General features: G+C 40.1%; 3 protein-coding genes across 3 annotated transcripts; all 3 read left to right on the top strand.

The window, feature by feature from the left end:
* Positions 1–1,115: 1,115 nt before the first annotated feature.
* On the top strand, positions 1,116–2,480 carry LOC108876235 (claudin-3). The gene has a single exon (XM_018665606.2). It carries the CDS (start codon positions 1,311–1,313, stop codon positions 1,965–1,967), a length of 657 nt encoding a protein of 218 aa, XP_018521122.1. The 5' UTR covers positions 1,116–1,310; the 3' UTR covers positions 1,968–2,480.
* A 1,284-nt stretch (positions 2,481–3,764) lies between these two features.
* LOC108876236 (claudin-3) lies at positions 3,765–5,270 on the top strand. Its single transcript, XM_018665607.2, has one exon. The coding sequence runs from the start codon at positions 3,935–3,937 to the stop codon at positions 4,580–4,582; it is 648 nt and encodes a 215-aa protein (XP_018521123.1). The 5' UTR covers positions 3,765–3,934; the 3' UTR covers positions 4,583–5,270.
* A 14,500-nt stretch (positions 5,271–19,770) lies between these two features.
* LOC108876110 (gastric inhibitory polypeptide receptor-like) lies at positions 19,771–26,321 on the top strand. Its single transcript, XM_051065555.1, is given in 14 exon segments — positions 19,771–19,821; positions 20,292–20,354; positions 20,356–20,497; positions 20,595–20,722; positions 21,016–21,122; positions 21,684–21,847; positions 22,254–22,403; positions 22,492–22,552; positions 22,678–22,747; positions 22,942–23,030; positions 23,471–23,606; positions 23,706–23,747; positions 24,174–24,285; positions 24,483–26,321. Coding segments are annotated over 14 exon segments (1,557 nt in total). The 3' UTR covers positions 24,725–26,321.
* Positions 26,322–26,362: the final 41 nt, after the last annotated feature.

Below are 26,362 nucleotides of genomic sequence, written 5' to 3'. Positions count from 1 at the left end.
AATCCTGCATGCCTTCCACATGCAGATACTGTATATTTAGAGGGAGGGAGGGGGGTGGGGTTGGGGGGGGGATAGTTGTTTGCATTGCAGTTCCCACATGTGGCGTCAGTTATTAATCTCCCATGGTGACCAGTGACACAGATTAGTCAGCCAGCAGCACAGCACACCCCAAAATCCAAAATTAACATTTCATCATCTTGAGGTTTCTAAACAACATTATTTGAAGTGTTGCTGTTGTTGAGGGTGAAAAAAAAAAAAAAAAAGTAATGTCAATACAATAACATCAAAGTAAGTCAAATAACATCATCAGCTGCATCAACAACAGTCTGCCTTACTGGGAACTGCTTCTATTTAGGGGCACAGTGTCAGAACGGTCAAATGCTAAAAACAAAGGCAAGGAATTGTTTCTGGAAACATTTCTCTCAAAGATATCTCCGAGCACTCCTCACCCACTCACTGCAATATCTGGAGTCTTAATGAACTCTCCAAAAGGAGGTCATGTTTTTTTTTCCCTGTTTATAACACCTGAACACACATTTTTCCTATAAAACTGCAGTTAAAAAAATAAAACATTTCACTTCCTATCTTAAGCTGTTAAAAGATGATGTAGTTTTATCAAAATTGTTGTAAGGATACAGAGGCTTTCACATGACTGATACCCTTTAGATAACCACAGTCCTCCCACTGGTTCCCAAAAACCTTTTCACCACTTCCATCATGCCTCACCTTTCCTCCTCTGCAGCTCCAGTAAATATAGTTCAGATAAATAAGGTATAATTAAAGCAAAGTGTGATTCACAAACTTTGTGTACAACTTGTGGTCTTTATAACGCAAACAATAAAATGGTGACAGTCAAGATTCAATTCTGAATCATAAACATCTGACTCATAACACACAAATACAATGGGAAACCTGCAGCAGTTGATATTGTGCCTTCAACTTTCAATCATTTATCCACAGTCCTTTTCAATGTCTGTTATCCTTTAACTACCCCCGACCCGAGATACAGGCCCTCTATTTACTCTCCCCTCACCCAAACAGGTGGGAGAGCTACCGGGGCCGAGGAAGTTGAATGATTAAGCTGAGGCCGGTACATGCCAAGGCTGGGTTTTTGGCCATACAAACTAGGCGGGACAGAGGACGATTTGAACTCTTCCCTTGGCCAAACACCAAGTAACTCCACCTTCTATTCAAGAGAAATGTGCTGTTTATATGAGAAATCAGCTCTCCAGAGCACACTCGCTCACTCAACTTCTGTCTGCTGAGATAGAGAGGACATCTGTGCACCTGGACTCACACATAATTCAGACATGCCTTCGGTGGGACTGGAGATACTTGGAGTGGCTCTGGCTGTCCTGGGTTGGATCTCAGCCATTGTATCCTGTGCCTTGCCCATGTGGAGAGTGTCAGCTTTTATTGGAGTGAACATAGTCACAGCCCAGATGACATGGGAGGGCATTTGGATGAACTGCGTGGTCCAGAGCACAGGTCAGATGCAATGTAAAATCCACGACTCCATGCTGGCTCTGAGTGCCGACCTCCAGGCGGCCCGTGCCCTCACTATCATCTCCATCGTGGTGGGCATCATGGGACTCCTGGTGGCCATTATGGGGGCGAAGTGCACCAACTGTGTGGACGAAGAGACAGCTAAGGCTCGGGTGATGATAGCTGCCGGGGCGGCCTTCATCTTGGCTTCTCTGACCCAGCTGATCCCTGTGTCATGGTCTGCCCATACCATCATCATGGAGTTCTACAATCCAATCATACCTGAGTCACAGAAGAGGGAGATAGGAGCAGCTTTATACCTGGGATGGGCTGCAGCTGCATTTCTGCTCCTTGGAGGGGGCATCTTGTGCTCGAGTTGCCCCCCACAACCTGAGAAAAGGTACGGGCCTCCATCAAAGATGATGTACTCGCAACCTCGGTCAATCACCCCAAGTGGCTACAACAGGAGAGACTATGTCTGAACTTGCACCTGCTTATTTCCCATACCTTTGCCATCATGGCATAGACTGCTCAAAGAGAACTGGAGAGTTACAGTTATTTTTTTAATAACTTATAAACATCTGTCTTCATGTTGAGACAGAGAAAACACTGAAATTCACACACCCTTTTGAAGAGAGCTTACATCAAACTTGATTTAATTAATTTTTTTGTGTAATATCTTGTCACTGTTGGAAGTACTGAGGCTAACAGCTGATTATTAGTGATGTTGTGTGCTCTTTATTTTATAATTAATTGTATATTTTGTTGCAAATTTAAGAACAAGTGATTCTGCAGTTGTACTTTTTACTGTATTCACTGTGTCTTTGTTTTCATAAAAGAACCAGATTTGATTGAGATGTTTAAGGTAGCGTGCCACATGAAGCAACATCATGCATTTTTGTTATCTATGCATTTTGGAAATCGGTTCATCTGAAATGTTTTAATGTTTGACGTGTTTTCTTTTTTAATAAAAAGCCTCAAAGATTTTGATTGAAGTTTTCTCTTCCATTATTATTTAAGGTTGAGATACTAAACAAATTTTTATGCCCTGAATTTTACTGGGACCTCACACTGTAGCCCGAGCGCTCAATTACACAGTATACTCTGTATATGCCCATTATAAATAATTCAATTAGCAGGTCATGGTAGATTGGTCAGTCATACATTTGGCTATAGATTTCATAACAGAACTGACACCCATGAGGAAATTGGAACAACACATTCAAAAATGCATCCAGGAAGTTGTTTGATGTTTATATCAAGAGGTGCAAAGAAAAATGCCTGTGCACCCAGCATACCCAGCCATTAGACATACACAGCACCTATTCACCTGGCTGTCTCCCATATGTCTGTTGGGTCTATGATAACAAGAACCACTGCTTTGTCAGCCTCCCCACACTCAGTTATCTGGCCTGCTCTCCCAAACAATGGACCCATTTCATGTGTGGGTGGGGGGTTGTCAGCACTGGGCCACAGAATGCTAAAGGGAGGTGGGGGCATTTCTAGGGAGACAGTCCCAGCCCCAAAGAATTTCAAGGGCATTCTGCAGACAGACAGACAGAGTCATTAGGGCCTATCAAACATAACATTGTTGTCAGGTGAAGGCCTCGTAACTCCAAGTGATCATACTTTGACTTCAGCTGGATGAGTTTGTATTCCTGTAAGTTAAGAAAGCTCCCATATCCCTGGCCTTATGAAACCTTTTCAAAACCTCTATGTAAGGCTTCAAAAAAATATGCGGTGCAGTCATTCTGAAAGCAAGATTTTTTTTTTACATCATGAACCACTGGTACTTAAGAGATAGGTTTTCACCACACAGCAGCGATAAAAAGGTTAGGTCAATGCATTCCTTATTTATATGTCATATTAAAAAAGCAAAATTATCTGAGCTGCAGAAAAAAGCCCGGGCTCATTACGAGGAAGTGATCTATGACTTACTTAAGACTGAAACAGGCTGTTTCATGGCTTGATTGAGAAAACAGTGTATTTGACATCAGAGATAACTCAGTCAATTTTGCATAAAGTGAGGTGTGTACAAATATGAACACATTACAATAATCACTAATCCACCACAGAGTTGTTTCTTTGGTTAGGATAACACATGCAAAGCTTTCATGCCCTTTTGCCATGTCCTCTTTGAGGCCAGGCCCATTGTGAAGCTGGTCATGTAAGCCGATAGCAGAGACTTCTGAGTGTTCAGGTTCTTCCTCCCCCTTTGGTGATGTCAGCTCCTTCAAGGACTCCTCCCCCATCATCTGATCTACCTTATAAAGGATACTGGTGGAGTCGAGGCAACAGATCATCAGATCACACTCACAGATGCAAAGCCTGAAATTAACTTAATTACTAGTTAGGTCTCTGGTTGACTCTTACCCTTTGCAGGTTTTGTTCTGTGATCTCCTCACAGGTGTGACACACATTCAGCAGCAGAAGAGGAAGACGTTTCACTATGTCTATAGGGCTGGAGTTGATAGGCATCTCTCTGTGCATTTTGGGATGGATTATTGCCATTGTGGCGTGCGCCCTCCCCATGTGGAGGGTGACGGCCTTCATCGGCAGCAACATCGTGACGGCTCAGATCATCTGGGAGGGCCTGTGGATGACCTGCGTGGTCCAGAGCACAGGCCAGATGCAGTGTAAGGTCTACGACTCCATGCTCGCTCTCTCCCAAGACCTCCAAGCTGCCCGTGCCCTCACCGTCATCTCCATCCTGTTGGCCATTCTGGCCGTGCTCATTGCCATTGCTGGGGCCAAGTGCACCAACTGCATTGATGACGAGGCGTCCAAGGCCAAGGTGATGATTATCTCTGGTGTCTTCTTCATTATATCTGGGGTCATGCAGCTCATTCCTGTCTCCTGGTCAGCCAACACCATAATCAGGGACTTCTACAATCCTTTACTTACTGACGCTCAGCGAAGGGAGCTGGGGGCCGCGCTGTACATCGGCTGGGCAGCAGCTGCCCTCCTGGTTCTCGGTGGCGGACTGCTCTGCTGCTCCTGTCCGCCACGCGAGACCAGATACAACCCGTCAAGAATGGTTTACTCTGCCCCACGGTCCGCAGGTGGCCCAGGGTTAGAAAGGAAAGACTATGTATGAAAGGTCAAAGAGGAAAAAACATTACTGGATCTCAAACCTGCTCTCCACACCAAAGTGAGGCTGTTCTGAGGAAACAAGGAGACTCCGCAATGAAGGATATGTTTGAATTGACCTTTAATGTTAAGTATGTCTGAAGTTGGCTCTTTGTTTTTCGGAGACTAAAAAGTATGCAGAGAGACATTTGACATTTGAGTGGAATTTGTTTTGTTTGTTTCAAAACAAAAACCAGAAAAAAAGGCCTCAGTGCTCACACTAAATATTATCGTCCTTGTACAATCACATATTTTTTTAATACAGTCCTGGCTTCTTAATGTTTACAGCTGAATTTAAAAAAAACAAACAAAAAAACCTGCCATTACTGCTTCACGTGTCACCTTCATAATAAGGCACTTCTGTGTACAAAATGGAAGAAGAAGAAGAAGGATGTGATATCAGAATCATGTGTTGTAAATACTATAGTATGAGTATCATTAATCACCTGTAATTCATTCAATGCAGCTTTTAGTGCAGTGTGGTAAGGGTGGGGGTGGCAGAGGACTTTGAATGCTTTACAGCGTCCACTGAGGCAGCACAAAAACACCTGTGTCCATCCACAACAATTGTTATCTTTGTGTCTTATAAACCACTGCTGTATATGTATCTCACAAATGTTTTTTTTTTTTTAATAAATGTGCCTTTTTAAAAAATATTGCTTGTCTTATCTTATTGCAAGTCAAACTTCTAAACTAAATTTCCTTTTAATTCGCTTGTGCTTAAGATAATGCTCCATTTAAGGCAGCATGAGTCAGTAAACCGGGAAGAAAAATGATGGCATGCGTTCTATCCAGGTGCCTTCGTAAGAGTACCCTGACATTCAATCTCAAGGGCTACGTTACCTCCACCTGGCAATTTAACCACACACGCTCTAAACAATTAGCCATAAGATCACTTAACGGGCAGAGGTGAGAAGTGTGAGCGCAGAGGAGTGGAAGTCATTCTAGACAGGTTACATGATTTATTCGTCTTCTTACCCTTTAGACTGTAGTTATCATTAAATGTTTGGCTGAGCTTGCATGCTTCTTTCCAACGCCCTGACATGTATTTATACAATTACACAAATTCATCTGTGGGAGCTGCCCAATATCACCACACACTTCTATTCCTGACCTCTGAACAGGATACACTGGTTAAATTGGCAGTGCCTAGCAAATTTGTTTTTGCTGAAATGTTTTGTCTTCCAGGGAACCAGCCTGTTTGTTTTCAGCTTGACAACCACCTAGCTTCCCTCCAGCCCTCCGAATCCTGTTTTACATGTTATTTCTGTCATCTATATTTAATGAGATGATGCAGCAAAGCAGCGAGTACCTATCCAGACCTATCAGCCAGAGTTTCCACGACAGACACAATGAGTCAACTCTCTCAGTCCTGTTTCAAAAACACATGCAGTCACACCCAATGAGGGAAGCAATCTGAAAAATTCATGAACATCACATAGTAAATATGAGAGAGGTCCATTGGTGCTATATCATATTACTTCCCAGCTGCTGTCTCTTACTCCCATATCAGTGTTGCCTCAAACAAAGGACAAGGAGCTGCTTGACATCTGGTCAAGATAACAGTAACTACAGGTTAGAGCTCATTTCAAATTGAAATGAGTATTCACGTCATTTACATTTGAGTTTTTGTTTTTTGGCTTGGTGTGTTGGTCAGGTATGAGCTGACGGAACAAATCAGTTGGATAGAATATCTGACTTTTGAGACATGTATCAGCATCAATACAAAAAGATGTGTACGGAAATTAAATGAGTAAAAACACTGCTCCATTAAATCTCTATATCTGCTATTATTATGTTGTGTTTATGAGGGTTGTTTTGTTTTGACAAGAGACTCAAAAATAAAACTAGAAAGCAAACTGGCGGCTGAGTGAACCAAAAGTTCCTGAGGTTATGATGAAACTGAATCTCATCAAATACCTAAACCACCTAAACTTAGGTAACTGGAGGGAAAAAAGCATTCTGTGAGTCTCTCTGGTCATGCTCCGCTGGCTCTGGCCAAACTCTGATCACATGACCGATACTGGGGAATGTGAAGGGCAGAGAGGTTGCCTGGCACCTGAAGTCAGAGAAAAAAAACCACCCCCACCCCCCTCACCTGAAAATAACACAGGCTCACTGTGTCCATTCAGTGGGAACGAAAACTCACTGAGGTTTCTTGCCTGTGACGGCAAGAAATCTAAATCCAAATCTAAACCACAACAGACCCACAAAGGAATTGATTCACAAGAATGTTTCTAAAACCCTGACATTTACTGTTACACATAAACACACACACATACAGAGACACACACACTGACACCAAGTATCACTCGAATCTTCCTATTTGAGTCACTCTTGCCATGTTTGTTACCCCAGATTAAGAAACTGTCACCTCTTTGCTTCTTCTTCATTCTCTCACTTTGTGTCCTTAACGTTGTGATATTATGAGCGTTTAGCAGTGCTGGTGCCTTGCAAGTTGGTATGGGTGACAGTCATTTTATGGATCAATTTGTTCTGTCTCTAATAAGTCTATCAGACAGCTGCAGCTGATTCACAATGCTGCTCGAATCCTCACTTAAGTCCAAGAGAGTAAATCATATCAGTCCAGTTCTCAGAACTTTACACTGGATTTCTGTCTGCCAGAGAATGGATTTCAAAATACAGCAATTTGTTTATAAAACACACACGGTTGGCATTGGTTTAGGTCCAAAATACAATTCTGACAGCTTTCTGTCCTCAGAGTCAAAACTAAACATGGAGAAGCAGCATTCAGTTTTCATTCTCCACATCTGGAACAAACGCCAAGAGAACTGCAGGTCTGTCTTACTTTAAATCAAGGCTGAAGACTTTCTGTTTGCCCCTGCCCTTTATTAATAAAGATAGGCCATACTCATACTTCTTATTTGTTTGTTTTTATTTTCCATTTCCCCCTTTTGGATTTTCATCTAAATGCTTTTGTTAACATCTCGATGGCTTATGGCTTATTTTAGGAAAAGCACTTTGAATTACCTTGTTGTTGAAATGTGTACAGATAAACTTGCGTTGCCTTGATGATTTAATGTTCAAAACATTAAACCATTAATATAAGGTTTGTTGGCTGTGGCTGCTTAGTACTGAATGTATGTACAATAACACAATACAAAAGCCCCACAACAGAGATTGCTGAGGCAGCATCACACAGTGGTTCTTTATTCCATGGTGATCTTTGAAGCTGTAGTGTGTAGTGTTGTTATTAATGTAAATTTCATTTATTTTGTTTTATCCATTCACTGTATTTCATTCATTCTGACACATTAAGATATTGTCAGTGTTAAACTCAGAGGGATGCATTGACCTTGTGACCTTAAATGCTATAAACACCTCTCAGTCTTTACAGTCTATTCTTCATTAAGAAAAACGTTGTAAGTTGTTTATTGGACTTAACATTCAATACATTATAATTGTACAACGTCTTTTCAAGAGGAAGAAGTTCAGTTAGTCTTCACCAAAATACCATGAGGAAGTCAGGGGAGGATGGTTGTTCAGAAAGCTATGTGCCACAGTATTACTTAGGTCAAGTTGTACTGCCAAAATCTGTGTGTGTGTTTGTTTGTGTGAGTATGTGTGTGTAGGGGGGGTGTGTGTACATGTGTTTGCCTCACCAATATTCCAACCTTGAAAGACTGGTGAGGCAAACATGAGCAATTGAACCTGCAAATAAATCCAGATCCCTCCCTTACATTCCAGCAGAGTTTGTCCAGCTGGGATAAGAAATGCTCACTCTCATCACGTATCAGTTTTGTGGTAGAGTTAATAAGGTTAGTGCTTATTTGGGGTGACAGAAAAATAGTAAGAGAAGAAAATAGGTGAACATATACTGTTGCTGGTTCATTGAGAGATATAATACAATATGAGAAATATCTCCACTCACTGATCAGCCATGTTGAGAAAAGTCGAGTGAGTAAAAGTTGAGTAAATAAAATGAATGTTGTGCTATCAGAATATCAAAATACAAATATAGTGCAAACTTCAGACACTTAGTCAGATGGAGGTCGATTCAAAAATTCCCTCTCAGTCAGTATTGAGGGTCTAAATGTTCAAATTTTACCAAGTTGATCCTAATTGTAAAATCACTTCATCTAAGGGCAAGACTTAAATAAAAACAATGTTGCACAGTTACAGTGATTTACCCAAGGAAACCATCAGAGAAAAATGCTCTGCTGCCCTCAGGTGGTCATAGGTTGTTAAAGGATGATACACTCTTAACATGCTTTTCCTGTGCCATAAGTGTCATGATTAAACTTTTTAGCTTTGGACAGAGGATAGGATATTTTCTTCTTTTTGCATCTAAATTTACTTCTTTCACTTTGACATGCTAAACAGGCTTTAATGGTGCATGTCTGTTTATTTGTGAAATAGGAATTTAGATATGAAAATCAACTATCAGAGAATGTGAAAATTTATTTATTTTTTATTTAAAGTTCATTTTCTAATCATTAGGAGGCACTGATGTCTACTAAATAAAGAATTTATACTCAGCAAACTGACAACATAGTAAAAGATAATGAGATGAAGAAGTCAAAATAGAACTGAATACCTCAATAAATCATATTGTTATTTAGATGCAGTTAAAATGGATTGTTAAACATATACAACTTTGTATATGTTCTATTATTTGTTAGCAAAAAAGCTGTGAGCCACAGACTGTACAGCTTGAACATTACACAATAATGTTCTGATTGTACATTAATCTAGGTGCGTAGACATGAGCAAATCTTAAATGGATTAAGAATGCCAGCATGCCTGCCACAGATTGCAGTTAGATTTCGTATAAAACTTTGGCAAAAGCAAATCAAATCACTCATGAGTCAAAAGCTTAGACAATAACTTTCCTAAATATGCCAATAAACACTTAAAAGGCTTGGCAATGACTGTAGAAAGAGTGATTCCTGTTAATATGGCTTTTGTGTACACAGGAAAAATTGCCTCTGTAGTGATATAGATGCAATGACAATATTTCTCAGGATCTGTTAAAATTTTTTCATTAAGACCACCAAATATGTGCCAAGAATGAGTCATTGCAAATGATTCTATCTTCCCCTAAATAATAATGAATGTGTCTCTGCTGCTTCTGGGTGAAGATTTGAAATGTGAAAGCTCCAAGAGAGGTCATTAGAGGAAGAAATTTTTATATCTCACTTAGGTTTCTGTATAGATTTGATGTTATAATGTATAGATACAACATAATGTGCCACATATAAAGAGACTTCATGTTGTTTGAAGAGTTTTAATAGGACACAACACAACGTGCTGCAGTGAGAAGTGTTGTGGTGTGTAATATAATATGATGTAACAAGGCAAAGAACAACCTGGCATCATAGGAATTTACAAAAGCACAGCATTTTGGTGGCTAGATTTCAGCATACATTTAGCAGATCATAACATGATGTCATGATTGCTATGTTCAAAATCCCACCAAACAGTCATTTGATGAGAACCTTAGAGCAACATTCCATGATAAAAGCTTCGAGGGATTAGATTACTTAGGTGTTTAAACATTCATGTCCAATCAGTGATGCAACTACTACAAAAGTGTGTCAGCTGTGTCTGTCATAAGTCTGTAACAGAGTCATGGTTAAAATGGTCAGTGATAGCACTTTGGAAAGGTTCAGTATCAAGCCTTAATAAGGGGAGACATGACCTGATGTTAGAGGACATGTGTTTTGATGAATGCTTTTTATTAAAGATCTTCACAGTGCCATTAATGTATACTTGATCATTTGTATTTGATGATGTTAATAATAATAAGCACTTGTAAAAACCTTGTAAAAAAACATTCATATTTTCATTTAACATTTCTACTTCCTGTTCATGTTCTATTATTACAGTACTAGATCATTGTCATTTTTTATGACAGTGCTGGAGGAGCATAACAATTATCATTTTCTTTTATTATTATCTCTCTACCACTGAGTGATGGATGGTATGTGTTGATGAGATGGTGCATGTGCACATGTGTATCTGGTCGGTTTCGTGTGAAATACAGACCTTATGCTTGTGTGTGTACATGTGTGTGTGTGTGTGTGTGTGTGTGTGTGTGTGTGTGTGTGTGTATGTGTGTGTATCAGGGCCAATTAGGGCACCACAGGAAGGAGATGACACATTGCTGGGCTCTCCAGCTGGAGATGGGACAACAAGCAGAGTGTGTCCGATCTGTTTGCAGAGGAAAGGTGAGAAGCTTTCATTTGTAATTTTCACCCCTTGATCCTCTCCATCTCACCCTTCTCCTCATCAACTCCTCCTCTCCCTCAGGGATAAGGTCCTGGTAGGGATGAAGAACAGGGAGGTTGGGGAGCCTGCTGCTGGACAGTTTGGTTCTGGGGTCTAGTACCACTCATCCTGCCAAAGAGCTCTGCATCACCACTGGCGACACCATCAGCATCAGACTGTGGGACCAAACCTACAACGTACAGATTAGGGTTGCTATGAAAGTTAATTTAAAAAATAGCCCATTGACTTGGAACCCACATTTTTGATTACAGCCATAGAATATTTGTATATTTTGATTATTAATATCATCACATATTTAGAATATTTATATTAATATAATGTATGAAATTCCAAGAAAAACAGGTTAGACCCGTGAGGTTAGCTTTTTTTGCACTTGGAGCCAGTGAGCACAACACTGAGTTGATTCATTTATATGCAGAGGTGTTTGTGTCCACCTGCTGAATCTAAGCTCAATATTCACTCTCTTTTAACTCTATTTTTGGTCTCCACCAGTTCATGGGGGAAATATGTGGCTCTTTAGCCACTAAATGCTCCACTGTTTTCAACTAGTCTCAAACTGCGTCCATCTGCTGTTTGCTGCTGAGCAGGTAGCAAACAACACCTTTTTGAAGATGGTCTACCTAAAACAGCTGCCAGCCATGGCCAAAAATTATCCTATGAAAAAGAATTAACAGTAAAGCTCATCTCAAGTTGGCAGGGCAATGGGCCTGTAGACCTGCTACAGAAGAAATTATAAATCAGAATAGATTTTCAACAATATGGATCTACTGCCTATTAAAAGACAGTCAGCATCTAATCTGTTGAATTTCATGCTTACCACTTTCCACAATAGACTTCTTGGTATTCCTAAACCATATGATGAAATGTCCTGATAGAAATAACTGTGTTGACACAGTCTGGTGTAAAGTATAAAGTTGAATATTCTTTATGATTATATTTACATGCAAAGCACCAACTGACCACCAATCAATATTTCTAGAGGTGAGTTTATGCAGTTCTTGGAAGCACTGAGAGGTGGATATATCCTTCCTCCAAACTGTGCTGAGTTAATATCTATTTAAAAAAAAAAAAGTCTTGTGTCTTGTTTCCTTCTCTCATTTTCTGTTCAGAAACTGTTGAACTGTTGAAGGTGTGTGTCAGCCACACAGGTCAGTGTGTGAGCTACAGCGCAAACGGAGAGATGCTGGCGGTGGGGACGAAGAAAGGCAAGTTCCTCCTACTATTCTTCACAAAGTGTGCAAAGAAATAATGGTGATAATAAGAAAGAGGAGGAGACGGCTTAAAGTACATGGCTGAGGGAAAAAGAGGAAAAGAACAGAGAAGAACAGGAAGCTTATTAAGAGAATAAGGGGCATCACAGTGTGAAGTTTATTTTCTAACCACTTGTAATCATTTATTTAATCAGCAGAGAGCTGTTCTAACCCATTGGAACATGCAGGTGATACCCATCACTTAACAGACGCCCTCCCCTCCCTTAACTTCTCACATGCAAGAAGACAATGTGACATTATGAATAAAACTAAACAATTACAGTTAGCTAGCAGAATGAATCAAAGAACTGTTGAGGGATTAGGCGGTATAACAGTACAATAAGAGAATGTCAAGTGCACTCTGAAGATTTACTTAAAAAACAATCCAGTAAAAATCTCCCTGAGGTTCATTTTAACTTGCTGTTGTCATTGTCAGTGTAGTTATATAATGTCTGTCTGTGCAGCTTTGCAACACTACCTGTTTGTACTGGATAGTATAGCAGTTAATAACTGCTGAAATAGTGCACAATTAACATTTACTTACAGTATGTACATACTGTAAAGAATTGGTCTATGGTATAGGATTGTGACACACCCTTAGAGTCCACTACACCACAACACAGTTCAGGGTGTGACTGACTCATGTTTATATTGAAATCATCCAAGAAAGTTTGTGTTTTTATCTGTTTTCTTAGTGTGTGTGTGTGTGTGTGTGTGTGTGTGTGTGTGTGTGTGTGTGTGTGTGTGTCAGGAAGGACTACAAAAGATACAAAGGAAGAATGGAGCTGCTGTAGGAATGAATGTTTGCTACCTCAGGATCATCCAGGTGAATCAACTGACTGGTTTCATCTTTCATCTCCTGGCTATATTTATCTCCTGCAGCTTCGTGATGCCTTATGAAGATGGAGCCAAATTGCCAAAGTTCAGCTGTGTTGTTAACCCCAATAAATATCAGTATACACTTTCAATTGATTTCACCTTATTGAATTGCCATTCATGTGTACCTCCAATATAGAGAATAAGATCCCAGCTGTAAAGAAACTGCATCAAGAGAAAGAGAGACACTAGTTTCAACATTTTTAATCCACTGTGATTCATAAAACTCCAATTTTCAGTTTCACACCAGAGTAATCCCATCTCCCTGTCACAACCTGACCCAGTGAAATATGTCTAGTGGTGTACGTGCAGGGGCGTGAATTTGCATGCAAGCGCACAAACATGAGGCGGTTGTGAGGAGTCAATGTGGAATCAGTGTAAATATCGATTTTACAGCAAACTGAACAAATGTCCCTGGCCTGCAATGCGAACCAGTCCGTGTGATGATATTCACAGTACCGTACCTGCAGATAGATACCAAGGTACTGTCTGCTGCGGTAACTTATTAACATGTTATCTGACTATTCAGGTTTAATGTCTGTTTATAAAACTTTGCAGAGAATAGAAATCTCACAGGTTATCCTGGTCTCAAGCCTAGATTTGTGTAAGGAATGGTTTTCTCTGAGGTTTGAACAGTGTGATAGAAGATTTTAGGTCAGAGGAGGTTGCACATTTAACACACCACTATTTATGACAGTAAACCAGGTCCTCAAGCTACATATCAAAGACATTAATCACCTGGAGTCTTTTACATTAGAAATCCACTGCCATCATTTTAAAATGATTTTTTAAAGTTGCCTCTTAGTTGAGTGTAAACAGAGAGGAACACGATCAATCCTTCCTTCCTTAATAAAGATTAATGCAGTTGGAGGGACACATTCACATGATATCAAATAAACAATTTGCTATTAGTTTACTAATCACATTTACCAACCACAGCAAACATCAGTTACAGCTTTATAATTTACCCTTGCACTATATACATTTAACACTGGTTTATCATTCCAAGCTTAAAGTGGTCAGTCTTTCCAGTCTTTCCTTAATGAGTGATAAAACAATAAATCATGTGTTATTAAATGATACAAAAGTCACATTCAAACGCAGCGCACTTGTGCAACGTAATCTGTCGAGATTTTTAATAAAAATTATATAAAAGTGTCAGATTCTTTTGGGAAACCGATAAGTCTACACTTGGGAGGCCTATGAGAAAGAAAGTGAGAGAGAGAGAGAGAGAGAGAGGGATAGGGAGAGGGAGGGAAGCAGGGAGCGCAGAGAAGTCGTGTGTCTGTGCACTCTGTGGATGTCTGTCAGATTATGACAACAAATAATGCTGTATTCTTAAATGATCGCAGTATGTGACTGACCCCAGGGACACTTCAGGCCAACATCTCCGACCTGTGGATATACTTTTTTTTTTTTTCTCCCGCACAGCTTGGACTTGGCTACAGACTCTGACAATGAAAACATGATTTTATCAATGGTGAGTTTCTTCTTTTATGTTCTCCTCATGCTGCCTTTGCCTCGTGTCTTAATTAACATTCTGTGATCGTTGCCATTTCCAGTGTTTGATATGCATATTGTTTTCTTAAGGATAACAGGGAATCATTCATTGTAACTGTTTATTATAGCATGATGATTTGGCCAGTGGTCTCTGGGGATTATGTTAGTGTGCAGTTAACTGTGCAGCATAATGAAGAAGCAAGATCCAAATGATGTGAGGGGGGGGGTTTTAGGACTTCAAAGTTCACAGTCAGCGTGATGGTGGACTCCCTGCTGGGACTGAAGGACACATTGAATCCCTGACCTCTGTCCTCCATGTCGAGGAATCAGAAGAAAGATAAAATACAGCTACTTTGTCAGTAGTTCATTTTTTTCAGGTCATCAGTAATGAAAAAAATAAAAATGATTAGTTACTATTATTGACAAAAGAGAGGAAAAAGGAGAGAGTCAAAAAAGAGACATTTCTCATGACACAGCATCAACATAAAGTGGGTACTGAGTCATGCTAGTGTTGTGAGTTACTACAAACAGCTCTGCAATGTGGTGAAACACTGACATGGCTTAGGTATCTGGTAAAGCTGAACACAATGTGTGCGTGCGTGCGTGCGTGTGTGTGTGTGTGTGTGTGTGTGTGTGTCGAAGTGGTTAAAAAAAATTCAATCGAGGCCAAAAGTGTATCTTCATTTTAGCAAGATTGATGCTGGTACTGCACTTTTTTATATTAGAAAACTGCTTTAAGTGGAAAAATGCCAACGCTGAAAAATAAAACTCAAGATTTGAACCATAATATGTAATGTAATTTTCTTTGTTAGAATTGATTTTATAAAATTGGTATTTAAAAAAGTATTGTTCAGGAACTGGCATCGAAGTCAAGGTATCGGCATCAGTATCGGTATCAACCATGAAAATAGGTGGTGGAGAGGTGATATCGATAAAAGAAAATGATGATTTTTATGCTCCTCCGGCAGTCTCAAAAAAAAAAAGGATTTATTATTGTGACATTGGAACAAAAGTAGAAAGTAGAAATCTAGAATATGATTAAAATATGATTTTTATTTTATTAAGTCTTGCTCTACTACTCCTGTGGGGACACTCACTGACTTATGCATTCCTGAGCCCCTCACCCTAACCTTAATCATCACAACTAAATGTCTAACCTTTACCCTTACCTGAACTCTAAAACCAACTCAACAGTCTCCACCCATGTGAACCACAATTTTAATCTCCACACTGGCACAAGACTCCATGGGTTAGTGTAGTGTGCATTTAGGCTAAAGTCTCCACTGGGATATGAAAACATTTGTATGTGTGTGTCACAGCCGGGCCCTGCGTTGCTATGTGCCTGTCAGTGGAGTGAGCCAACACAGCTCCAGTTGTCAGTGGGCAGTAAAACATGGTGACAGGAGGCTAAACAGACTCCTCCATCAGGCCTGAAACTGTCTGATTTTTGTGTGCACACCTGCAAGTTCAGCACAATGATATAAAAAAAATGGATTTCTCAGACTCAGCAGTAAAGTAGAATTCACACCCGAGATGCCACGTAAACATTGTAGTCTGCCTGAATACACAGTGAAAGTACGGATGAGTAACAAACGAAAGAGAAAATACAGATAAGTGGAGAAATCAATCCAAAACAGCAAAACCTGACAGTAGATGCATTTGTTTACCTAGACCATCATCATGCAACATACTGATCGAGTTTCCATGTAGACAATGAGGTAAAATGCAGACTTTGTTTTTTTGTCCTCTACTTGTTGAAAAAGACACACAAGAAAATCCAAGAAACTTCCTTTTTGAACTCTACACTAGGAGCTGTGCTGTTGATTAAGTTGAAGTTTCTGGAGGCGTTACTACTTTGGTTGCTGAGGTATGGCTGTTTTTATACTTTCAAGCCCCGACAGTTCCTGCTGCTGCACATGTAAACATGATTTAATAAGCATGCTTTGTTTATCCAATAAAGACAAGACCCAGAGTGTTTACAGCAAAACCTGCAAAACACTTTCTAACAGAGTGGAGTGGCAAGACAGGTATTTCTTCAATGAAAATGTCATGCGTCCCACATCATTTGATCAGTTTAAAGGTCACCATCAAATCACTGAAAATTGGATTCACTTGTGCTGTCTCCAAGTCTTCATTTCACTTCATACACTATACATTTCCCCTTCTAGCAGGGCGTTGTCTCAGTTAAGAGGAAATATGGAACATTTGGACCTTGTTAAACATGGAATTAGGTCATTTAGACAGACTTGAGTGCATTGTCATTTATCATTGTGTGAGTAATTGAGAGGCAGAGAGAAAAGGACCAACAGAGAGGCAGAGATGCAGGAAGACAGCAGAATGTTCAGAGCTGATGTTCAGAAACGTTTTGTCTTAACTTGGACTCACTGATGTTTTTGCCATCAATAGTGCAGAGCAAACGCACTCATTGTCTGCTGCTGCTCCTCCTTATATATTAGAAAATATAATATGTTATTAAAAACCTTTTAGTCAGTGAACATCTTTGGATCTTTCTTCCCCTCCCTGTCTCTCTTATGAGTTAATACTGCATATGGCACATCGGTGCTCAGCAAATTCAGAGAAATGGACCCTTGGGTAATTCTGGGATTATTGCTTGCTATTTGAATAACTTTTTAAAAAATTGTTGGGACATATTAGACATGATTCTTGACTTGAAGAATCAGTTCTCAAGCTCTATTTTAATTTTGTTTGTTTTTTGTGCATATGAAACATACTCGATAGAGTTGGTTATTGCAGACTCTTCTGCTCCACTCATGACGCCTGTCTTGATCCTGGTGCATGGTGCTCCAGGCAAAACTGCTTTGCCAGCATCCTGTCTGTGCAGAATACACTGTCAGGTGGCTCACTGTACACACACACACACACAGCTCTTATCTGCCAGCTGACACAACCAACCTCTCTCCTCTCTACTCACTTCCTGTGCCTGAGTTGTTACGTCTTTAATAACTTTTATGTTTCTATTTAAAATCTCAAACATGACACTTGTAGAGATAACTTCATCAGTGAAGCTATTACTACGTGTGTCATTTAGCTTTATAACAACTTGTTCATGGTTTTAATGCCTCAGTCAAAAAAAACACATAGGTGATACTATTTTTATTCATGTTAATGTGATACATCTCTAAATAAATCCAGGACTAATCTTTGTGAAGTATTGATTACTACAACTTGGCTGCATTTATTTTATTTGGAGATGTATTTTTTAATCTCTCGTCTGAACTGAGGTATTGTTTTGCTGTAAATGCTTAATTTAAGTGCTGCTGCTGTTAATTCTTGATATGTAGTTTCAGTTTGATAAACTGAAATAAATTTTTTGGAAACTCAAACTTTATACTGAGAGTTCTCACATGTCCAAAAACATCTATGACAACTGATAACAAAATCATGTTAAGGACCAGTGATTTGCCTTAATATCATGTATCATTAGGGCTGCACTATGCCACACACTTTGACAAAACCAAATAGAAGAAACCAGTAACTTTTTGGAAGCTAAAGTTGTATACATGAAACACCTCATGTTTGAAGTTTTAACCTGTTACTTCCTGCAGATGGAGACTACATTTTAGTGTCTAACATCTAAGACAAATGATGATTACGAGCTAAAAATTACAGCCCACAGAGACACTCCATGGAAAAGTCCACAGAGATAAATCTTTAATGAGGTTTCAGTAATAAGAAACATTTCCCTACCCACCGGGGCTGGGGCTGTATCGAATATGATTTATTGACGGGGGAAAAACTAATAATCTATGATGCTAAAATAGAAGAGGAGCTTAACTGGATTTTTGAATGTGCCAGATGTTAGTGATATGTCTGTAATTTTACCCTGAGTAACAGACCCAGGCAAGCCAAAACACATGCTTGTTATATGTGGTTTAATAGAACACAAAGAAGCATCCAGCTCAGAGGAACTGCGGTCTCCGATACATCACTGCCGCAAGTGTTGCCAAAATATGATCTGCAGCGTCACACATCTCATGTGTTTGACCTGTGTTGTGAGTATGTGAGTATTCTAATTGGTAAAACATACAGTGAATGTAATTTCTAGACAGGGCTGTAATACATCACACACTCTCTCACACTCTTCAGTGAATCCTCTCTTAGAGTAATATGTTCTTCTTCTAATTTTCTCTCCTTGCTGATGTTCTATTCAATTCTCTTGTGCTCCATCTTCTCCCTCCTGACGCCACAGCAGGCTTTGCTTGTCGCACGTCAGCCCACTAACTTTCTGCTCTGTTACATTAGCTACCCACCAGTATTGCCAGGAGGATTAGAGACAGGATTACGCTGGAGTCGTTCATGTTCCTTCCTCTGTATGCTTTAATGGCTAGAAAGTGCACCCACCAGTCAGACTCACACAGAGAGGATGGTCTGCAGTCTTTTCAGTGCAGTGATGTCATCAAAACATTAACAAATAATTCTACATTATCTCAGCAAATATCTACAGATTGAGATGCAGATTCACAGCCCTCCATACACATTTGGAACTAATTTACCTTCAATATTTACCCCGTATATCTGGTTCCAGCCTCACAGGGACCGAAACTAACTGTGTTTGTTGTCAGTTCATAGATTCAAACGTGTCCAAGTTAGTGACATTTCGAGGGAAAGACACATTAACTGTTTGTAGTATACTGAGCCAAAAAGGATAGTTTGAGTCAATTAAATAACTATTTCATGTAACTGTCATGATTTTGTTTCAAGGAGCCACTAGCAAGACAACCATAGTCATAACCACGATGCAGAGCAGAACAATCTGGAGAGAGTGGAGGTTGGGCCAAGGCTTAAATACTGGGACTGATGAGGTGATGAGAAGCAGGTGTGCCACCACAACCACAAGCTACACCCCGCCTCTGCCAAGAGAGAACACACAGAGACACACAGGGAGGAGACTGGGGAAACACACAGACAAGGAAGGACTAGGAAAACACTGGTGGCCACAGCCAGACTGTAACAATAACCAGTGGTTATTATTATTATTTATACTGAGACCACATAATGTTAGGTCTTAGTGTATACCTTGTGCACTGCTACATTTTTGGATATAAACCAGCTATTTGTCTTTAAAAAAATATGTATTTCTTTATTTCCAGGCAGCACAGCACAGAGTACAAGGAAAGTGATAAATAATTTGGATCTTCTCCCACCTTTTTCTGTACCTGACATCTGATGACCTCTTGGTGACCTCTCAGTGACCCTGTGGTGTCTTCTCGAGCTCTGAGATGATCGCTCTGCCGCCACACAGGCACACCTCAGAATCATGAAGGCTTCTGACACATTCATCATCTTCTTCCTCCTCTGCAGGACTGTGGTACGTGCTGGAGAGGCGTGATGACAAAGCAGCAATAAGCTTATGGTGTGTTATGTTGGCGATGACTGTTAATACTTATACTGCCCCCTTACACTTTTGAGGGAAACTGTCTGGCAGTATCCAGTTTTAGAGCTTATTTGAAAATAATATTCCTACACAACATGAGAAACTTAAAAGCTGTTCTGTGTTGCTTTACAGTGTAACATACTGAGATACCAGTTTATTAGGTACACCTAGCTAAATATAATGCAGTCTAGTACAAGTGACATAATATTGGAAATACTTCAGTACAATGCAATCCAATGCTACATCTGCTTTGTCTCTTTTGCCAGTTTTTGGTGATGTGGACAACAAAACTCCTCAAGACCTCAGTAAACATTTTTCTGTCAATGTCCAAAAAAACATAGGTAGATGCAATGTCCTAACAAGGATAGCTGTGCAAACCTGTGTGTATGTGTGTTTTTGTAAAGTGTGTGTCAGGAAGGACTACGAAAGATATGCAGGAGCAATGGCGCCGCTACAAGAATGAATGTAACCGTCCAGATAAATAAGGAACCCACACCCGGAGGACTGTTATGTAGGCGTATGTTTGACAAGTATGCTTGCTGGTCAGATGGACAGCCCAACTCTACAGTCAAGGTGCCCTGTCCTTGGTACCTGCCATGGTATGACCAAGGTAAGAATGCACACAGATACGTTATTCTCACTTTACGTTTGTGCCGTTGTATGTGATAGAAGGTGTGTGTTTAAGCCTCTGCTGTGTGTTTGTGTAGTGCGCAACGGCTTTGTGTTGAGGGAGTGTGGCCCTGATGGTCAGTGGGCCACCCGCAACTCCAGCAGCACCTGGAGTGACACTTCTCAGTGTGAAGCCAAAATCACTGACACTGAAAAGGAATTTCTGGTAACACACACACACACACACACACACACACACACACATAAATATTTGTACATCTATCTTTGTGGGGACTCATCATTGAGATAATGTATTTCTTAGTCCCTTACCTTACCCCTAACCCTAACACTCAGTCTTAACCCTCAGTTATTTTTGTCCCCTTACGAATATAATTTTAAAAAAGCTCTCTGTCACACACACACACACACACTTTGGGATGAAATACTACAGAGGGGAGTGAAAATCAACTACATCTGCAGTATTAACCCAGTCTTGTCTTTTGGTTGTATTTTGTACAGGAGAAGCAGATGATGGTCTTCACCTACTTCAGAGTCATGTACACAGTGGGTTACTGTGTTAGTCTTGCCAGTCTCTCTCTGGCTCTGATTATTCTGCTGTTATTCAGGTAGACCTACACCTCCGCAATTTACTTTCTACTTTTGTCATTTCCCATCATGTAATCTCGTTATTTTTCGCACATGTCTATCCACTTATCTTTGTTTTACTATAAAACATTCTGCAACTTTCTATGGAAAATGTTACATGAAGGCTCGTTAATATTATAAAGTCTGTCCAAAACCAGTATGTTTGTGTACAGTGAGTCTTTTTTCAAAGTTATAAATTAAATTTTAAATTATAAAATACAGATTTTGATAAGGTGTTTTCTCCCATATAAAGAAACAAAATAGAACCTTTAATTCTGCAAAATATGTTTATTTACTTTTTTGCAGTAGCCTCAGTGAGACCATTCCTATGGGCATTATGAAAAAAAAAATACAAGCAACATTTGATGTTTTCTGAACCATGAAAAACACCTCAGATTAACACCTTAAATTCGAGCCATTGTCTGACAAATTTTGGCCCTGAGAAACACAGTGTTTGTTTAATCAAATAAAAGAAAGAGAGTGCTGAAATTTCCTCCACCGTGCGTCATGTGTAAAGCAGTTTGTGTGTGTGATGTTTGCAGGAAGCTGCACTGCACCAGAAACTACATCCACACCAACCTGTTTGCATCGTTCATTCTGCGAGCTGTTTCCATCTTGACCAGAGACGCTCTGCTGAGCAGAAGCACTCCTGAGTTCAGAGACAACAGGAACATCTCCACCACAGTCTTCAGTGACCAGGTTACTGGTTACACACACACATAACCTGTTACAACCTGTTTCATCTCTTAGTTGAATTAAATGGCAGTTTTCGCACAGTACCCTTCACTCTGACCATAAGCAGTGACATTAATCAATGATACAGGTCAGATTGTCATATTGTAATTATTAACACTGATTCAGTTAGGAGACTGAAGTGATAGTTAATGTGAAAACAGTGGAAGTGGGTCAGGGTTGCATCACAAAGATGAGAAACTGAGTCTTGACTCAGGACAGACTTGAGACTGGTGTTTATTTTAAAAGACTTATAACAGTTCTGGTTGATGTTACGCAGAGTATTAACACACAAAAAACTGTTACATCTAATCTCTCAACCTATTATCTCTTCCTAAACACACACACACACACACACACACGCATATACATTAGGCAAGATCTGCTTGCCTGCGTGGCTCAGGTGCTGATGCATTACTGCGTGGGAGCCAACTACTACTGGCTGCTGGTGGAAGGCCTGTACCTACACAACCTGCTGGTGATGATCGGTGAAAACCGCTTCTTCCGTGGATACCTACTCATGGGCTGGGGTACACACACACACACACACACACACACACACACACACTCACACAGACACTGAACTTCCTTCACTTACATGTGTCTGTTTTGTATTAGGTACCCCGGTGTTATTTGTGATTCCTTGGATTATTGTGCGCTACTTCTTTGAAAACACAAAGTGAGTTTGCTTTAATACATTTTGTGCTGACAGTGTGCTGGAATTCCTAATTTCTCTAATTCTCTGCCACACCTGTCCTGCACTGTATATTACTGCATACTTGTTTGTGTGTTTGTGTTTTTAAGGTGTTGGGAAATTAACGAGAACGTGACACATTGGTGGATAATCCGTACCCCCATCCTGCTCGCTATTCTGGTAATGTGCATACAGGCACATGGGCATACATACACATACACATACACTTGAGCTAACAATGGAGTGTCATCATCATACTGTATGTAGCAGGACACACTAAACTATACTATAAACTGATTTGAATCTATGATCTGAATACATTTGAAAACAGTCACTGACGACGTAAGCTTCTCTCTCTCATTTTATCTCCTCAGGTGAATTTCTTCATCTTTATTCGCATCATCCAGATCCTTGTCTCCAAACTGAAAGCCCATCAGATGAGATACACTGACTTCAAATTCAGGTAAGATACACACAGGCATGGCTGTTCTAAAGTTATATTTGCCTCCCAATTCAATGTGTTTGACAGTGAACTCAGCTGAAAAGCTGAAGGCTTTCATAAACTCAGAGAAGCTATCTAGCACAAATGGACTGATTTAAAAACACAATTTCCATCAAGCAAAGCTACTCTCTTATCTGCTCTGCTGAGGAAGGTATTTTCTAGTTTATCCCTGGCCAGCTGGGTTTGTGTAGGGAGGTAGTCCTTCAACTGAAGATGCTAAATGTTCAACAGACAAAGCAAAGCCTCTGCCCTGCTGAAGTGTCTTTGAGCAAGATGCTGAAGAGTCAACGTTCCATTCGCTGTATTTCTGTAGCTCCCCAAGATAGGGTCAAGCAAAAAAAGACAAACAGCTTTTGTGCCCCCCCCCCCCCTCTCCTCTCTCTCTCTCTCTCTCTCTGCAGACTGGCCAAATCCACCCTGACCCTGATTGCTCTGCTGGGCATCCATGAAGTGGTCTTCTCGATGTTGACAGAGCATACAGAGGGAGTCATTCGCAACATCAACCTCTTCTTCCAACTGCTTTTCAGCTCTTTTCATGTACAGTCAGGCTAAAAGTGTCTGCACTTTTTGTTGATAAAAGCAACATCACATAACAGTTCATTCTGGTTGACAATGAGTCATTTCCCTTCCTCACAGGGTTTATTTGTAGCCATCCTCTACTGTTTCGTCAACAAAGAGGTAAGTGTCGTGCCTAAGTGTGTGTGTGTGTGTGTGTGTGTGTTAGTGTGGTTGCAGGCATTGTGCATCAGGATCACAGAGGCTTGACAAATGTAGATTAAAGATTTGAAAGAACTGATATGTATTTTGTAGAAAGGTGACAACTCTACAACAGGAGCTGTCAGTGTCACTGTACACGTCTCTTACTTTGACAGTGAGGTGATGTTTTTGGCCTTTGCAGAGGATACAGTGTCTTGTCCACTGACATTTTGAGTTGAAATATGTCTCAGGTGGATTCACTGACAGTTGCTTGAATTTTGACTTTTTGTTTTCGATTCCACCAAACTGAGATGTCGTTTGTTATGCTTGACATTAATAAATTTCTTACTATGTTTAGCCAGTTTTGCTGTTGATATATTTACTCAGCATTGTAAAACTCCTCTGCAGGTGCAGGCAGAGATAAGGAGGAAATGGCACAGGTGGAAGCTGGGGATGACTGACCTGGATGTGGGCACCAATGCTGCAACCTGTCAAATAAGTACATGCAGTGATACGAAATGTATTTATTTTTTTAATTGTTGTGTTTATATTTATGGACTTTTAGTATCAGAGAGATACACAAAGCAGATACTAATGGTAGTGATTCAAAAAAAAAAAAAACGGTATACAAAGTCAAACTGAACATAAGTTATGTTTATAGAGAATTTGCTATTGAAAAAAAAATCCAAATAACATTGCGTATAAATTGTTGTGCAGGTTGGTGCCACCATCCGTCTCCCTGCTTTACGCCAGCCCACTGCCAAGAGGACCGCTGCCTCTCTGCCACACCCCGCCCATCTGCCCTTCCTCTCCCTCAGCTCCCCCTTCCTCACCCCTACACCAACCACCAGGACCAGCTGGGAGCCAGACAGCTGAAGACCTACTGCTATATCTCTACTCATAGACAGGATGAAGGAGAAGGGGAAAATGAGGAGAAGTCTTGTGAAAGCTACTGCTGATAAATGCACACAAGGCAGTCAGACTCACTAACTGAGAGTAAGAGAGGATTTGTGTATCATCAATGTATCATCCATTCCTATGAATGTTCTATTCAGATTTGGACTGTTGACTAAGGTAAAGCAGCCACAGGATTGGTGGTTTAAGAAATGGATGAATGGGTTTACTTTTTCTTTGGTGCCAGAGGTTGATGAGATCATACAGGAAGTTTTGTAGAAACAATCCATCAGCTGGTGGATCTGGACTTAGGTTAAAGCAGCAGAATGATTCCTGGTGCAGCTGCTACTGATCTCTGACCACTCTGTCAAACTCTGTCCAAAATTAATGGAGTCACTGACTGGAGTCATCTCTGATATTATTCCCACTGAGGAAGCAAAATTTGTTTATTAACAGGTTTTAGTGAAGAATTTTACTGTAATGTGGATCACATCAAATCCGCCTTTAAAAATTATTCACATCATCCTGCTCCCTACAGTACACTTTTAGATATTGTTTTTCTTCATATCTATTGTCTTACAAATTAGTGCAATCATGCAAAATGAATATTTGAAATCTTGCCCTCATCAAACACTAATAAACACGTCAAACAGTCTTATTCCAGAGATGACTGAAAAGTCAGTCCAGTCAAAATCCAACAAAGTCTTATTTTAATTGGCTTCAACTGCAATAAATCCCTGTTACGGTTATGACATGCAAATGGTAATGGTTGCTCAGTAAGACAGGGGGCAGCAAGTTTTGTCACCTCACATCTCCTCTCCTCTCCCTGTCTGGTTTCTCAATTTAACAGAAGCTTCTTAAGCTGTCTCCTCTTGTTAGTCCACCTCCCGTCTCACTGGTTTAGTTTTTTCATAGTTAGTTAGTTCACAGCTTTTCAGTAAGGAGGTCTTTTTGTTAAATGGTTCTTTTGATGTGTGGAATAACTTCTCAATATATTTCACGTAATCCAGTACGTTACAGATGCCTCTACTGCCATCTAGTGGAAAAAGAAATAGCACACTGCCAGAGGAAAAGCACCTGTAAAAAAAAACAAGTCAAAAGGCAGATTTGTGCCAAAAATCTTGAACATTTTGCCAAGAAGTACCTAAAACCTTGACAACAATCTGTTTCAGTTTTAGTGTTTTAGTTCTCAAAGGCATCCAGATAAGTCAGTAAACCTATTAAATTTTATGACATATACAATAACTTTGTTAATTCCTGTGGAACCGATGGGGCAGTTTTCCTGGAGTTTTAAGTTACTTTGATTTACTGGAATAAGAAATATGTCTAGAAAAAATACTGATGTTCACAACTATTATACTGTACTATGCAACTTAAATGGTCTTTTTCATATTTGAACTGTCTATGAGGCAAAAACTGTCAAAAACTTAATTGTACCAATATGCAGGTTGCACTCTTCTATTATGTGACATGGCCCTTCAACAGTAAACCTGCTTTAGGAGCTATGAGCTAAACTGACAGGTGTGCTCACCTCAGCTCCTCCATGCCACTGTTTATTTAAATCACTGTGTAGAAACATGCCCAGTTCTACATGTTTGAGCCTCCATGAGCCAAACCAGCACCTGGGAATGTATTGTCACAAAACAGGGTGTGACTGCTGTGTTCACTCATTTCCTTTATTCTGTCTTGCTATTGAGGGAGCA

Source organism: Lates calcarifer, linkage group LG21 (genome assembly GCF_001640805.2).
Source record: "Lates calcarifer isolate ASB-BC8 linkage group LG21, TLL_Latcal_v3, whole genome shotgun sequence".
NCBI classification, from domain to species: domain Eukaryota; kingdom Metazoa; phylum Chordata; class Actinopteri; family Centropomidae; genus Lates; species Lates calcarifer.
The sequence above is the reverse complement of the archived record's forward strand: the minus strand, read 5'-3'. Positions and strand labels throughout refer to the sequence as shown.